At 37.8% G+C, this 16,553-nt stretch overlaps 1 protein-coding gene across 1 annotated transcript; it reads right to left on the reverse strand.

Moving 5' to 3' along the window:
* Positions 1–4,216: 4,216 nt before the first annotated feature.
* On the reverse strand, positions 4,217–14,771 carry casr (calcium-sensing receptor). The gene is made up of 7 exons (XM_038276958.1): positions 14,680–14,771; positions 13,525–13,834; positions 9,816–10,122; positions 8,826–9,665; positions 8,509–8,739; positions 6,028–6,151; positions 4,217–5,939 (listed from the first exon to the last, which is right to left on the reverse strand). Exons 2-7 carry the CDS (start codon positions 13,707–13,709, stop codon positions 4,804–4,806), a joined length of 2,823 nt encoding a protein of 940 aa, XP_038132886.1. The 5' UTR covers positions 13,710–13,834; positions 14,680–14,771; the 3' UTR covers positions 4,217–4,803.
* Positions 14,772–16,553: the final 1,782 nt, after the last annotated feature.

Consider the following 16,553-nt stretch of genomic DNA (forward strand, 5'->3'; position numbering starts at 1 on the left):
TTTTTTAAAGCTTATATTTTTTGTTTAAATTTAGACCGTTTTTAACAAAAAAAAAAAAATGCCTTTTTTAATTCAAGATTCAGCGCCAAAAAATATCAGCAGCATATATTAATGGTAGGACTAATGTAAAAATAAGTGGCATGGGCCTTAAAAAAACATGTATCGGTCTATCTCTATCAAGAACAAAGCTTGATCTTTTCTTTTTGTTGATTTATCCTGTTTTATCTATACTGCAAAGAAAATATATAAACACTATCTCAGATGGTCTTCCACTGTTTAACATTCAGTCTTTAACAATACCACTTATACCTCTATGGCCAAAATATTTTTTCTTATATCGGAAGAAACTATGCCAGAGCATAGCCTTGAACCACAATAGTGCCAACATTACTCCGATAGTATTTTTTCATGATTGCTCTCATGTAAAAACAAAACAAAAAAAAAGAATAGTGCAATCCTTGCCTGGATAAGCAGACAAGACTTAAAAGTTTTAGAAGACAAAAAGTTGTTTGTTTTCTTGTCTTGTATTTATATAAAAAAAAAGAAACTAACAACAACACAGACACAAATCCTGAAAAAGGCTTTTACACAGAGATGTCCCAATAACATCTGGATGCTCAGTCTTGGACATACCTGAAGGGTTAAATTATACCATTGGCATTTTTTATGTATGTTGATTAGATTATTACATTTAAAATGCTAACATTCTGAAATCTGTTTCTATTATATTACCCACTAATCTCTCAGAAAAAAAGTCATTTGGTGTTTTATTCATTCTACCTTCTGAGTCTCATATGGCCTTAATATTGCTTCAGGAAAATGTTAAAGACTTTAAAATTTGATGATGGGAAATCTGTTTCTTCTTTCCTTCTGTTCCAAAGGTATGGCTGTTTGCTTACTGGAAAAATGACATTAACATGTGAAGCTGACCCTCAATGTTTGCTCTTAACAGCAACTTGTGATTACCAAGAAGAAGACCGAGAACACTCCTCGAAAGATCCACACCAAAACAAGGCACGCTGTATTCATGCCTCCTACATTTTTCCACATTTTGTCACCCTACTACCACAAACTTTATTGTACTTTATTGGAGGTTTTTATTGTAGACCAACATGAAGAAGAGCAAAACTGTAGAGTGGAAGAACAATGGAACATTTGTCCTTGTGTGTTTCAGTTCATTGTTGGGTTGAAAGGTGAGAAGCTTCCAAAGAAACTTTGAACAATTCACTAATTTTACTATCAAGAATGGTTAGTTCTCCTGTCTGTGTTAAAGAAAGGTCACCATAGGCAGTGATGCTGTTTGAATGGTATTCCCAGAGTACTGTTAGTTTACCTCCTCACAATGCAATTTATTGTATGCCATAAAGTTTGCATTTTGGCCTCATATAATTGAATTGTCGTCTTCCCCCCAAGTGTTTCCTCTGGGTTGTGCAAAACTAAGCTTTCTTAATAGTATTTTTTTCTTAATCTTTCTCTATCTGCCTCTCTTCCATAACCCTCAGATCTTGTATTTTATTAATGTATTTCAGCTGAAAATGTTGTGCCATATTAGACAAGGTGAATATAAACAGTAGATATTTCAATGGAAGTATAGTTTTCCATTGTTCTGACATGTAAAAATTGCCAACTGTAAGTATTGACAACAGTTATATGTCGTTGAAAATTAAGATTTGGAAATGTGTGTCTCTTCCATTCGATTTTGATATGGATGTGGCTTCACCCATCCATCCCTCCATCTTCTCCTGCTTGTTCCATCAGGTTCACGGTCGAGCCTGTGCCTATCCTGGCGCTGGAGACAGTACATCCTGAACAGGTTACAGTCTGTTGCAGGGCAACACAGAGACGCACAGAGAAATACATCCATGCACACACACACACATCCAACATTTATAGATTTTAAATTTTTAATTCTATTTCAGTGAAATATTACTCCTGGGTACAATTTTTGGCTACCTTACTCTCCTGTAGGCCAAACTCTGTCCATCTAAAAGACTAATGTAGGACATTCAGAGCATGGAATATTCTTTTATAAACTAAACCTGCCTAAGCTTTTTTCACTACCTTGTTCCTGATCTGCATTTTTTGTTCCTTGATTTGTTTATTAGTGTTCTCTTATAAACCGCTGAGTAGTTCACATATCAAATGTTTTTATACAGAGATTAAGTTATACACAGGGTGTACTCTATTTACTTATTACTATATGACTTCATCAGAGTAATTTAAAATACCGTATTTTCACGACCATAAGGCGCACCGGACTAAAAGGCGCAGTCTCAGTTATGTGTCCCATTTCTGTATTTAACACACACATAAGGCGCACCGGACTATAGGGCGCGTTTTTTATATACAGGTACATGTCCTCTACTACCTTTAAATACCTCTACTGCGTATTTAAAAATACAGCGGGGGCAAAACTGAGTATGACTGTGCTTTATTCATGTATTTATTACAAAGTATTAATCAAACCTGGCAGCTGGCCGTGAGACAGACACATCGCAGATGACACAGCGCTGTGATCACTCCTAAATTAACTTAAAATCCTGAAACCTGCCGACGGAATATGTTCGCTTTTATTACCGGTATCCTGGTGCCTGCAGCTAAAATTATTTAGATGAAAAACACCTGCCAGCAGCCGCGGTGAACGAAAGGATTTCTCCTGTCGGCGCACCGCTGGTATGTGGGGGTCTGAGCGCCTCCGACAGAAATAGATAATCTGGATGAACTGACTGCAATTATTAAGTTTTCAGGTGGCCTTTCTCACTTAAAAACATATTAAAACTACTTTATTCCCACTGATCACAGCAAATATAGCTGCAAGATTTAGATTATTTAGATGAAAAAACACCTGCCAGCCGCCGCGCTGAAGAGGAGGAGACGCGCCCACAGGCTGCTGTTGAATTAAGTTTTCAGGTAGAAAAATAGAGCGGAAGCAAACCTGAGTATGATTGTGCTTTATTCATGTATTTATTACAAAGTATTAATCAAACCCATCAAAGTCATCATCCTCTGTTATCCTCAGCATTCCTCTGAATAAAACAGCTGCGCTAAATCAGACATGCCAGTTTCCCCTTCTTCGCTGTCAGAGTCACTTTCCGTGCAGCGCAGCTCCTCAGAAATAATGCCGGCTTTTGCGAAAGCTTGAACAACAGAGCCAGCAGACACGTTAGTCCATCTACAATCCATCCGCAAACGGTGGCGTAACTTGCACGGCGCTGCCTTCCATTTATCATGAAACTGTGGTCTCAGTCTGTCATCCATCGCTCCCACGTCGCTCGCAGCCTTACTTTGAACGGGCGCGTCACACCGATGTCGAGCGGGGGAAGCTCCTTTGTCAGACCCCCTGGGATAACGGTGAGCACAGCGTTCATTTGATTCATCTTTTTTTCACATCGGCTGTGAAATGGGCACGCAGCGATGGTGATGCGTGGAAAAAAGCACCTGGTCTCCTCACATACACCTGCCTTTCATCATCTCCTCATTCATCCAGCCTTTTCATTTGCGTTAATATCATCAGAGCGCTGTGTCTCGCTGTCAGCTCCCAGATCAGCTTCTCTGATTGGTTGATGCGGCGCGTCCAGCAGCAAAACTTCAATTTTTCCATCTGAGCAGCAGCAGCACGTTGGCGGTGCGTCAGATGCTTAAACGCTCCCGACGTGCTGCACCAAAATGCGCTGCAGGACCTTTTGCTGCACCTATATGCGCGTCAACAATTGACTTTGCATGTAAACTCGCTGCTTCTGCTGCACCTGCTGGGTCCGGTTCACACCGATGTCGAGCAGTTGAACAGCGAGCACAGCGTTAATTTGTTTCCCCATGTTTTTCACATCAGCTGTGAGATGGGCACGCATGGAGTTACATATTAACAGCGATGGTGAGGGGTGGAAAAAAAACACCTGGTCTCCTTACATTCAGCCACTCTTTCATCATCTCCTCAATGAGGTGGTCTCAAAAGTCGCAGTTACAACACACATAGGGCGCACCGCACCATAGGGCGCACCGCACATTTTGAGGGAAAAAAAAGACGTTTAAGTGCGCCTTATAGTCGTGAAAATACGGTAATAGAAATTCCAAACCAGAATTTTATTTTCCCCAAACAGAGGCAGAACCCTGACACAAAGAAGTTTTCCCTTCAAGTCTTGGAGTCTTCTTACAGATATCTCAACACAACAAGTTAAATAAACAGGAAGCTTAAAGATGGGATTTAATGGATTTATTTATACAAAATATTCAACAATTTCTTAAAAGACATAGTATAGCAGACTTAAGCTGGAGACTAACAGTCATAAAGGTTGAATTTAACGGAAACTTTAGGTTTATCTGCATTAAGTACATTTTATTTTATTTGTCAAAAAGTAAAGAAATTTAGATAAAAGTTTTTTTGTATTTTTATAAAATCCCAAAGCTAATTTTTTTGTTTGACGATCTGTAAATTGTGCATTACCCTGATAATGATTTGTAAGTGGTTCTACAAGAATCTTAGAGGTGGTATCTTTAATCAGTCATCACTGAGATCTTTTTGTTCAGTGTCTAACTCACTTTTACAGCTCCGGGTTTTACACCAGTCAATATTTAGACTTTATGGATTAGTTAAGAACTGACTTCTGCCATATTTATGCATTATTCTGATCATATCAGCAGACGTAGGGACTGACTCTTGGGCCTACTGTAGTGTACACTTAAGAAACAAACAGTCATCTTGGAACCTATAACTTACAGAAAGAATCAGTGTTAGCATTTGTGTTGATAACTGATTGTCTGATTGTGGAAATTGTCATGGGGTCAGGTAATGCATGCCCATCTCCTTTACATAAGAGAACTCCTTCTTGACTCTTCAAAACTCAAGGACAGAGTAACTGTTCCACTGCCAAAGCTCACCCTCGGTCTATGTTTCCCTGAAGTTGTGTCACAGTCATTTCCGTTGGTCTTCAGACTGATGGATGAGGATGGAGTTGAGGCAGATGATCCACCAATGCTGCCCGACTTCTTCCTTGAAGCCGTGCTTTGTTTTAGCGTGGCTTTGGCAGCCACCTTAAAGGCATGTGCCGCAGTGCTGCATCGTACCTCCTCTATAGTGTTCCTGGATGGTTTGAAGAGAATGATGTACACCTTGTTAAAGAAAATGCAAGCCAGCAGCCCAAAGCTGGATGCTAGAATAGCAATAACCTCCACGGCAGACACAAATTTGCCGTAGGTACTAAAGTAGGCAGGGATAAAAGAGATCCAAACGATGAAGAATATGAGCATGCTAAAGGTAATGAACTTGGCTTCTGTAAAGTTTTCTGGAAGTTTCCTGGATTTAAATGCAAAAAAGAAACAAATGGCTGCCAAGAGACATGTGTAGCCAATGAGAAACCCTAGAGCCATCACTGAACCTTCATTGCATGTGATGAAAATAATTTCATCAATGTCATGGTTCCTGTAGCTCGAAGGGGGGGCATTGTAAAGCCAGACAACGCAAATCATCACTTGGACAAATGTGCACAAAAACACCAAAAGAAACTGTAGATTCAGTCCCCACCATTTACGATGGAGACTTGTGGGGATTTTTGCCTCAAATACCAAAAGCACTCGGTTAGTTTTCACAAGAATGCAGGAGATGCAGAGAACAAAGCTAATCCCGAAGGCTGGTTGCCGTAAGCGACATGTCCAATCCTGTGGTTCACCGATGAAAACTAAAGAGCTGGAGAAGCAGCAGATAAGTGAAAACAGGAGAACGTAGGATAGTTCACGGTTGGTGGCCTTTACTATTGGGGTATTGCGAAATCTGATAAAGACTCCCATCACAAAGGCTGTCAGGATGATGCCAACCACAGCACATATAGCTAAAGCTATCCCAAAAGGTTCTGTCCAAGAGAGATACTCTATTTCTTTCAGGAAACAGAAAGTATGGTTCCCATTGGACCAGGAATTGTTTGGGCATTTGGTGCAGACACTGGCATCTGTGTAAACAAAATAACACAAACTTAGTTAAAACCTATAATAGTTAAAAAGATTACTATCATGGGCGTTGTTTTAATGTAGGCCTACCTCTGTGATTACTGAACTCTCCGTCTGAACACTCAGTGCATTCAAAGCAGCATGTAGGCATGCTGTCAATGATTCCCTTTCTTGTGCCAGGCTCACAGTCCTCACTGCAGTTTGAGAATGGCACCTGTAAAAAATCAACAAGTATGAAAAGGAAAGATAATTAATAGCAGCAGTGTGGCTGAAGTCAAATCTTTGGACACACTTCCTCATCCACAATGACTAGGCCTTTGTTAATATTTGTGAGCGAGGAAGTAATAAAAGCAAATGATCTCAAATGTTATTAAATAAACCTGTTGGTTCTTATATCCAATAACAGTTTAATATGAACAGTATGAAATATTTTAAAATAGATTTCTTTCTTTCTTCCTAAAGTTTTTCTGATAATGTTTATTTTGCTCTCCTAATCTCATTGTACACAATCTACTCAGTTTGAAAGTGATGTTATCAAAGAGTGAAATAAATAAACAGGGATCTCCTTCTTCATATCCTTTTGGAGAACCAAACTGAAATTATGAAAAATACTTTATAAAACAGAAATGCTTACGTTGCTTATTCCATATCTGTCTGACTTTGTTTGGTGCCTGTTTTTTAAATCTAGAATTTTTAGTTAAAGACGGAGAGCAAAGGGAAATGAATGCTGAAAATCTCAGGAAAACCGCGCACAATTAGTAAAGGTCAGGATCTCCTAAAACTAGCCCCACCAATGCAGCAAGCTTTAGTGTTACAGTTTTTTCATTAGATATTCCAAAAAACTTTAAAAAAAACAATCCACTGGACTTCGTTTCCAAGTTTGAGGACGTTTCGCTTCTCATCCTGGAAACCTTTTTAATTCAAAATGTCAGAAATAGCACAGAGTTCAAGGCTTTATAGAAGTCTATGACTCCTTTCAGAGTCATAGACCAGCATCGGGTTTTGCAGACTAACAAAGAACACAAGCAACTGCCCATCCCTCAGGGGCGGACCTATTTGTCCTTTTCAATTTGCAGGTTTTCTAAGCCAAAAGAAGGATGTCTCTTTTGTCCACTCTATAAGCCTCAAACTCAAAGCTATTTCTGGAATTTTTAATAGAAAAAGATTCCTGGATGGGAAGCGAAACGTCTTCAAACTTCAAAACAAAGTCTTTGGAATGACTATGGAATGACTATGACCTGGATGACTGAGAATCTTCACCAGCATATTTTCATTAGATACCATTTTTTTCCAGAAACTATACAGATTTTGGAAAATATCCAGAGCCATGGTGTTTTATGATGTGTGAGTCAAATTGACAGCTGCCAAATGTGAGGATAAAAGAGAATGCATGATAAATCAATAAAAAACAAATCTGCCGAATCACCCTCAACACATTTGATATTGTTTGTTTTTGTATGTTGCCCCCCACATTTGCTGAGTGGACGCATTCATGTTTACTGCATAGAATAGAGAGCTCACACTGTTTACTGTCAAAATAAACTCAGGTTGACAGAGGTGCATTCAATACATTTGAATCAAATATGTTTATTTCAGTTATGTTGTAGTAGAATAGAAGTGATCCTTGTTTTTGGTTGAAGCAGTTTTTGTGGCTGATCTTCTGGCTAAGTAAAACCACTGCTCCCTAAATTTTAAGCAGCTTAATTTGTTAACTCCAAGAACTCTATTCTCTCAAGGTCAGACAAATTTGGTGCAGATTGTCTATTCTCATGTACCTTTTCAAATGTTCTTCTCTGTATTCTGAAGAATATATTTTCTCCTAAACTGATTATTTATTTTAAACAAAACAGATTTAGATAACTTTGATCTAATTTCTGACAATTCTAATAGTCATCTGGCATATAAAACCATCACGCCTTGAAAAAATGCACAAATAAAGTGTTTATCTATTCGTGAAAAAAGGAAACCATGTAGTAAAGCTTAGTTCAGTTACATGTATAATGAATCTCACTGATCATGATCTATATCTTATAACCAAGGGTCAGAATAGACATCTCAATAAATCAAAGTATTTGTTCTTTGATTAAGGTCTTTCTTCACCACAGCAGATCAGAACAGCATCCACATTTAGCTCATAACTTAAAGAAGTCGACAGAACCACATCATTTGTACAAAGCAAAGCTGCAAAATGGCAACACCTTGAAATCCTGTCCATGAATGTTCATGTCCGTGCGGGAGTGGGGGCCTAGTGGTTAGGGCATAGAGCTTGGAATCCTGAGGCTCCGAGTTCAAGCCCCACTCCCACAGACTGCAACTCTGGGTCCCTGAGCAAGACCCTTAACCCTAGACTGCCTTCCGGGTGCTGCACAATGGCATCCCACTGCTCCCCAAGGGGATGGGCGAAATGCAGAGTTTGTTTCATTGCTCTGTACTTATAACAGTGTAATGACAATAAAAAGCTGGGGAAAAAATGAATACCACAAAAAGGCTTGGAAACAAGAACCAACCCTGGCAAAGTCCACAGTAAGATGTTAGAGTACAGTACAGTATCTGAATCTGAAATGGACTCACCTCTAAGCTGTATCCATTCCAAAGAATCCTTGTTTTGTCAATTGACAGTTTGGCTCCTTTCTTCGCATGGATATTGTAGTATCCAACTTCCTCGAACATTACTGAGCCATCTTCAGCAGATCTCTGCCAGTTTATAATGGTATAGTTTGCTACCAGGTCTGCATTTTCATCAAAGTGGATTTTTTCACCCATGCTGTTTGTGTAGTTCAGATGTCTGAGCTGCTTCAATACCTATAACAAAGACCGACAGGGATGAATCACTCAAGCTTCTCCAGAGAGTTTTTGTTAAACTGTTTTCATTCAGAAAGAAATTTTACCTGCCATGCTTCAATTTTCTTTATGTCTGCACATGAATTGTTGGCAAAAAGTCCATGTCCAGGTGTGCAAGTAAATATGTCCTGTAAGGCATGCGCAATGGAATAAACTGCTACATATGCATTATAGGAAATGCGAAGGTGTGTGTAGTCCAAATATGGGGTCTCAACACTTGTGATATCTTCCTCACCAGTGCACAAAGGCCTGAAACTAGTGCTGCCATTCTCACTTTCCTGAACTCTTGGACTGTCTTCCAGGTAACAGTTAAAGGTTTCCTCCCAAAATTCTCGGACAAATTCATTATGACTGTCTTTCTTAGGCTGGACCCGCTGTAAGAACTCTCTAAAGCCAGGTATATGTCCAGCTCTTAAAGCAAAACCAATTGTTCCTCCTACAACATCTAGATATTCGGGTTTAGCAATAAGAGAGGAGCTTGCCCATGCTTCACTGGCTAGCCAGGTGCGATCTGTGATGTTTCTCCTGACCATCTCTTTGATTAAAGGCTCAATGTCTGGGCCGCCAGCAAAAACAACAATTACTTTAGCTGTGGAGTTTTCAATCCTGTCCGCCAGAGCTCGGATCTCGTGATATTCAAAGTACTGTGAAATAAGTTCATTCAGGTGAATGCAAATGTCCCTCTCTTCTATTTCCTTTTCAAACTTTTCAATTCCTGGCCGCCCGTAGTCATCATCCGAAGCAACAGCAATCACCCAGTTCCACTGGAAGTGCTCTATGATGTCTGCCATGGCTGTGGCCTGGTATTCATCTGTTGGAATGGTTCTCATGAAAGATTTATACTGGTTCTTGTTGCTCAGGAGTCGACTGGAAGAGGCATAGCTGATCTGAAACCAGAAGGATTTTAACTGTTAGTTAGGTTTATATTTTCTAGGCCATGTCTGATTCATTAATTCTGCTTTGATTTTCTTTCATTTAACCTCAAGGATATTTTTGTCCAATAAATACAGATAAAAATCTACCAATCAGATACTGACCTGTGGGATATAAAAGAGTCCTAGGAGGTTTGCAACTGCTGTGGAGACCGCAGATCCAGCAGCCCCAACAACTGCAATGGTTGATGGGATATGATCAGTGCAGTTGCAAAACTCATCTAAATTTAGGGAATCAATCTTGTTTTGAGCCACAAAACTGAGGGTTGCCTCCAAGGCTTTGGACACAGTGTTGCATGTATCAAAGATCCTGTAGCCCAGGGTGATGTTTGGCAATAAATCACTGCTGTTGTTAATCTCTTCAATGGCAAATATCATTGCCTGCATCCAACGGAAACCTCTGAAATTGAACCTGTAAAATTAAACAAGATGAGTACAAAAAAGTTCAGTGTTCAGAATAGTTTGAGTAAACTTATATGCAGCACATTCACATGACCCTTTGCCATTTTTTTTTTGTTTTGTTTTCAGTCACAGTTTTGCAGTTTTAATCATATTGTGCCTGACTATTTGTCAGTGAAAAATTATTTAAATTAAAGGCAAAACATTCAATTTTTACCAGGTTTCAGTTTGTAACCAGCTGCAGGGTGTAAAAAAATTCCATAACCCTGGGGGTTTCAGTTATTAAGCAATACTTTACATTTCACTACATATTTCTGCTATGCTTCTGACTGGAAGTAATTCTTGTCAGAGAATTTGTGTAAGAGATTTTATGTAAGAAACTAAAAATTTGATTAAGGTGATGGCCAGGATTCCTTTCAACCTCAAAGACTTTCTCATCAATTGAAGATATGGTCAAAATAAAGGTGGAAAGATACCAGTCGAAAAAGCTGCTCAGCATTTAAAAGTATTTCTATAAAGCCAATCAAGAATTTTCCCTGATTATTAAGAAAGATTTACAATCTTGAATAAAAACTATTAAATGCTAGAAGAAAAAAATAAATGAGAAACTCTTAGAAGAAAACTAGAAAGAGTTTTAGAAGATATAAAAGGCTCATAGAGTACAGGTAGTGCCAGTCCAGTCTGAACTGGGATGTGCCAATGTGTGATTATCTTTGTGTGTGTGTGAGAACTAAGCTATTTTTGTATGCAGCTGAACAATCTTACTGGTTGAAGTGTAACAAAATGCAAGAATGTTCCCTTGGTTGCTTGTCTTTCCTTAATTTGTGCAGCAGAAATGAAGTCCAGATCTGGATGGAATCCCACAATTCCCTGTACTGTGAGGCCCACTTGGACTAAGTCCTTTTTTTCCCCCTGCTGTGGAGCACACATATCACACTATCCTCTCTCTTCCTAGATGTCTATAATCCACTAAGAACTCCTCCTTACAAGATAATGTAAGGTTTTTCCCAGAACATCCTTAGTTCAGATTGCAGACCTCTTCTGTGAAGCGGATCTCATCAGTGGTGTTGTTTGGAAACTTCACAGGCATGTTAACAATGTGTATCTTAGAGCAGTTAATTGTACAGAGAGTGCAGGGTTAAGGACGCAACCCTGTTGGTTGCCATAGTTTTGGATCAGCAGAGCAGATGTAAATGTTCCAGTTCTCACCACCTGGGGCCTGTCATGAGGAAGTCAGTGGTCTGCAATATGAGCAGAGGGTCGATTTTGGAGCCTCTCTGATTCATTGGGAGTTGAAAAATCTAGGGTTTTGTCACAGTTCCAGAAATTTGGCCCTTCTCTACTAATTAGGCTTCAAGTCTCTAAATTTTAGATCAAAACACGAAAAAAACACAATCATAAAGAGGCTAGAGTTACTGCTGGCACCAGCACCACCATCTTAAAGTGAAAACTAAAGTATTTCTACAGTGTTTTAACATATTTTATGATTTTAATCTTACAGTATACATTTCAAGGGTAGGGTACTGAACTTCAGCTCTTTTATGGTACAAGCCGAAATGCTTCGCACATTTTTTTTTTTGGACTGAAAATAATTTTTATGTAAGAAAAGTGCTTAGAATTGTAAAATCTGAATTAAAAATAAAAGTCAAGATTTTTACTTTATTATGTAATGTAATTTTCTTTTTGTTAGAATTTACATTATGAAGCCGTTATCAAAAAAAAGTATCGTTCAGAAACCAATATCGAACTAAACATTTATGTTATTAAAGTGAAGGTATCGTTATTGGTACTTTTATCGAAAATTTTTATTGATACCCAGCCCTATACATTTCTATCAAAACAAAACAAAAACATTATCAGTGAATGTAAAAAAAAAGAACAAATCTAAACCTACCAGGGATTTGAATAGTTTTAGGCTTAATTATAAAACTGACATCAAACCATGATGTGCTGTATATTTGAATAAATTGGGTTTATTAAATATGTAAGAGCAACATCTAGACATCAAGAAAAATTAAAAAGTACTGCAAAGACAAACGTGAGTTTAGCTAACAAAATTTAGACTAACAAATAAAAAATAGCAACACAGAAAGACAGAGCACATGCAAAGGAAAAAAATGCTAGAATAAAAAAGGCTGCAGTCCTATAAAAATAGAGATTAGCAAATTACTAACACACTGTAAATACAAAAACTGCTGTGTACACATAAATAATGCTAAAAGAAAAAGACACAAACACATTGAATTAGTTTGCACCTTTTATTATACTTGCAGCATTTGCCCTTTGCATGTGCTTTTGGCTGTTAGCATAATTTACATGTTTATAAAGCAGGCTTTGTCTTTTGCTGTGTGTCTTTGTATTTGTAGAACACCTGCACTTTGCTGCTCACTATGTTCTGACTTATTGGCTTTGCAGGCGTGTCCGTTTTCCACTGCATTATTTTAACCACTCAATAAATCAGTTGTCAAACAATGGCAACGGGGGTGCAGGAGGACAGAGAAGTTGGTCTTTTTTTGAAGATGAGATCTGGCATGCAACCTTTTCAAATAATTCTCTGCGTGTAAAACAAGTTAGAATATCATTAAATTGCATGAAATAAAAAATACAGGGAGTGTATAACACATGTTTTTATTTATTTTACTATATTTATTTATTTATTTGACAGGGATAGTGTACATTAAAAAGCAGGCAATTTTTCATCTGTTGTCCCTGGTCGGATCTGAAAATGTTCTACCTAAACAATTACACTAAATATATATATATATATATATTGCCATGTATACACACACACACACACACAGCACAGACACAAATGGCAGTATGGTTTCTTAATGGAAGACTTTCAACTAATGCTGACATGACTGATGTGTTATGAGTCAGTTTTTTTAGATGGTTTTTGAAAAGATTGTATTTTGTAAGTTCTCTGATGTTCTGAGGGACAGAGTATCACTGCTGTGACTGCAAAGGCTCTTTGACTGAAAGCACTATTGCGCAGAGGAACAACACATTCTTCTCTGGCTGACCCTTGTGTTACGGTCAGTGTGTTCCTGATCTTTACAAACTAACTAAGTGGAGGAGATGACAGACCATGGATTATTTTGTAAAAACAGACAGAGGTTTGAATACTATTGAACACCATTAAGACTATTCTTTAAAATGCTGTTCTCTGTGAAGTTGTAATTCATGCATTTACAATACATTAATTAATGTAATAGTAATATTTATGTAATGTAATGTTAATGTAATAATAATGTTAACGTAATGCAAAGGTTAATTTTTGTATTTGTTAACTTTTTTAGATTTATATGTAAGATATATGCTTATGTATAAAGCACAGTTTTTTAAGACTAAGTTTTTTGAGTCTTATATTTTATTACTCGGTCTGTGTTTTAGTTATAAACGGCTGAAATCTTACCTAACACATTGTGTAGATTGTGGTCGAGCTGCCAGGTCTTGGTCTTTGGATGCGACACCAAAGTGTATGGGGAAAAGTCCTCCAAGTAAAATGTCTCCAGTCATTTGCGCTCTCTGGTGGGGTCCATATGTTGAAATCACATAACTGGACCCCATCACTATCAGGTAATAAAGAAAAAGCCTCATCTTCAGTGGGGTAGGGTTGTTCTCATTGACTTGCCAGGATCAAGCTATTATTTTGCTCTTCTTTCTTCAGTCCCCTCAGCGCACTGATTTAGGTTTTTCATGTTTGCAACTTTGAAAAACTTTACCTGCAAGAGAGGCAAGAAAAAAGTGAAAATTGACTTTTCCTTTACAGTTAAATGGTATGTAATTATGTTACAAGTAAATACTTGATAATTTATAGAATTCATTTTGAATTGACATATATTTTTACTCCATAATATTTCCAAGATGCTTGGATCAGTTCTCTTTATACAACAGAGAACACTACCAGAAGCCATTTTGACTCTCTGCCGCATAACATGGCCAACAATTGTATCTCATGAGTTGATTAGGCATTCCCTCAACAATGACACAAGTTTCTGTTTGTCCTTAACTAAAATGTTTTAAAACTAAACGTTTCCGTTTTCAGCCATCATCTAAGGACTGAGTCACACCATAACAACCTCCTTCCTGCAAAAACCTCTGATCTAAAAGCTGTGGCCAGTGGACTGCAGTCATCATGGAGAAAATTCATGGCCGCTCCTCCAAAAGAAGTTAATACTGCTGGAAAAATGCTGGAGCAGAGCTCTGATAATGAAGTCACTCCCACTTTCTTTTCTTTCTTTTTTTTTTAAGTATAGAAAGGTAGATGTGCTTTTTATGAGCTGTGTAAACAAATGTTGATTCGAAGTTAGTTGTTTGTATTTTTAATAATATCCTATTTTTAATGTTAAGCTATAGATAAAACACAAAACATGTTTATTCTTTCTCAATGAGCAAAAATAACTAATTCACCATATACTCTGGATCTATCTGTGTTATAATCCTTACTATCAATCACTGAATATATATAAAACTGAGAAAATATGAAGAGCAAACATTTTCTTTGCCTACTTTTTAAATAATCCCTAGACACAAAAACATAAGCATCAATTTTAAGGAGAAAACTTACCATCTGAACTCCTTTACCATTGATAAACCTTGAGTCAGTCAGTCCGTCTTCAGCTTTTCCCAGACCTCAACCACTTTATCTGAAATATCCAGGATGCTGAGTGAATTCAAAAGGCGATGCTGCTGCCGTCCAAACCTCCTTCTGTTGGATAAATCATTAACAGAGAGAAGGATTGTCCATTTCCTTCAGCTAATGAAGTCTGCTCATGGTTAAATCCCCCTCAAACTGGTCACCATGTGAAGTGTTCATTTACTTTTAATGTAGACGCTGCTGTCATATATAAATATATTTAGGAACATTACAAAAAAGGGAAAATTATACATATAGGTTAAAATATAGATGCAGAAAAATATATAGGTTTGAAATAAAGTTACATTTTTTACACAGGAACAATAACACATCAAAGTACAAAAACCTTAATACATGTATTAACAGATACAAAATCTAATGTAAATGTAACATATGTTTTTAATAAAATCTCAGGTGGCACAATTGTTCGCAACCTTAATACTGAAACTACATAGAAACCCCTTTTGACAGTGTTTTACAAGGTTAAGGAAAACAGGGAGGGCTTTTTAAAATATTTCACGTTACACCCCGGCGAGCCCCGAACCCATTGGCTCGCTGCAGCCCAGTGGGACCTCGGCACTGTGGGCTATGGGGTCATGCCCTGCAGGGACTGGGCCCCTTTTGGGTTTGGCCCCTCGGTGACTGGGCTCTGGGTGCTCTCATCTGCCCTCCTCTGGTGGGTGTGGCCATACCTATGTATGGATGTGATATGGGGTGCCTTTAGATATCTGTGACCAGAATCGCCTCTTCATCAATCCTGGGCTCTGTAGGGCGAGTCTGGGGTCACCCACACCTGCTTAATTTTTTCTTCAGAAGAAGATTTTTTTAAATCCTTTACACAAGAGCAGGCCCATGTATACATACTGCATTATTTTTTTTTAATTAAAAACGTATTTACCCTCAATTTGAGTAGGAAAACATGCCAGTGATATTAACATGTTTACCCTTAAAATAAGATAATTAGATATTATGCACCGGAATAAGAGACTGCAGTTGTTTGTTTCATATTCTTATTCCATTGGCAAAGTGTGCCACCTACCTGCTCAATTCAAGAAAAATGTACTTATATTAAAACAAAAGGCTTAGATTTAATTTTTTTGCAGTGATTTCCACAGGAGTTTGGTTCTAGGAGTTCACAGATACACGCTAATACTAAAGATAGAGATAGAGATATGTACCAGTCAGAATAATATTGTGTAATCACCACAGGTTTTGCTTTCCACCACATGAATTTCTAAGGGCTACCTGCTATTCTTGAAGCTTTTTGGATGTTCATTTAGGTTGACTGTTGTCTACTTTTTGCTGTTGTTATATTCTCTATTTACTGTTCCTCTCATCTCATACAGGTGTGGAAGCAGACTTTTCAGAGTTACTTATTATCTTCTGTGTTATCTATTTTTGCTGCTTTGTTTTATTTTCACTCTTTTTATGCATTCTTTCTAGTCTCTATTTCTCTCTCCTGCTAGTTTTTATCTATTCTTTCTTCCTCATATCCCTTTTCATCTCTATGTCCATTGTATAGGATTTTACTGCCTAAATAATTTTCAATAAAGTTTCATATACAAGCGGAACCTTATAGCAACAGCCATAATGGTCTACTTGTGAAAACAAATCTGTTGGGATATCATCTAGTTCTGGGACATCGATTCCCAGACCTATATTGGCAAAAAAGGACACAATAAATAAAAAAAATATAAAAAAAGTTTCAGTATGACAAGGTAAGTTTATTTGTGTAGCACATTATACTCATGATAATCCAACCCACTTTACAGGGGGGGGGAAATCACAAACTAGTAAAGGGACTT

Source organism: Cyprinodon tularosa, unplaced genomic scaffold, assembly GCF_016077235.1.
Source record: "Cyprinodon tularosa strain WSP-4 unplaced genomic scaffold, ASM1607723v1 ctg101, whole genome shotgun sequence".
Classification (NCBI taxonomy): domain Eukaryota; kingdom Metazoa; phylum Chordata; class Actinopteri; order Cyprinodontiformes; family Cyprinodontidae; genus Cyprinodon; species Cyprinodon tularosa.

What these genes read in the sequence shown, in the direction of transcription:
- casr (XM_038276958.1), bottom strand. Translation starts at nt 13,709, where the DNA reads ATGAGGCTTTTTCTTTATTACCTGATAGTGATGGGGTCCAGTTATGTG. An exon ending in GACTCTTTTATATCCCACAG is followed by an intron (nt 9,666 to 9,815) that starts GTCAGTATCTGA and finishes TTCTGGTTTCAG; the next exon opens with ATCAGCTATGCCTCTTCCAG. An exon ending in GGAATGGATACAGCTTAGAG is followed by an intron (nt 6,152 to 8,508) that starts GTGAGTCCATTT and finishes GATTTTTTACAG; the next exon opens with GTGCCATTCTCAAACTGCAG.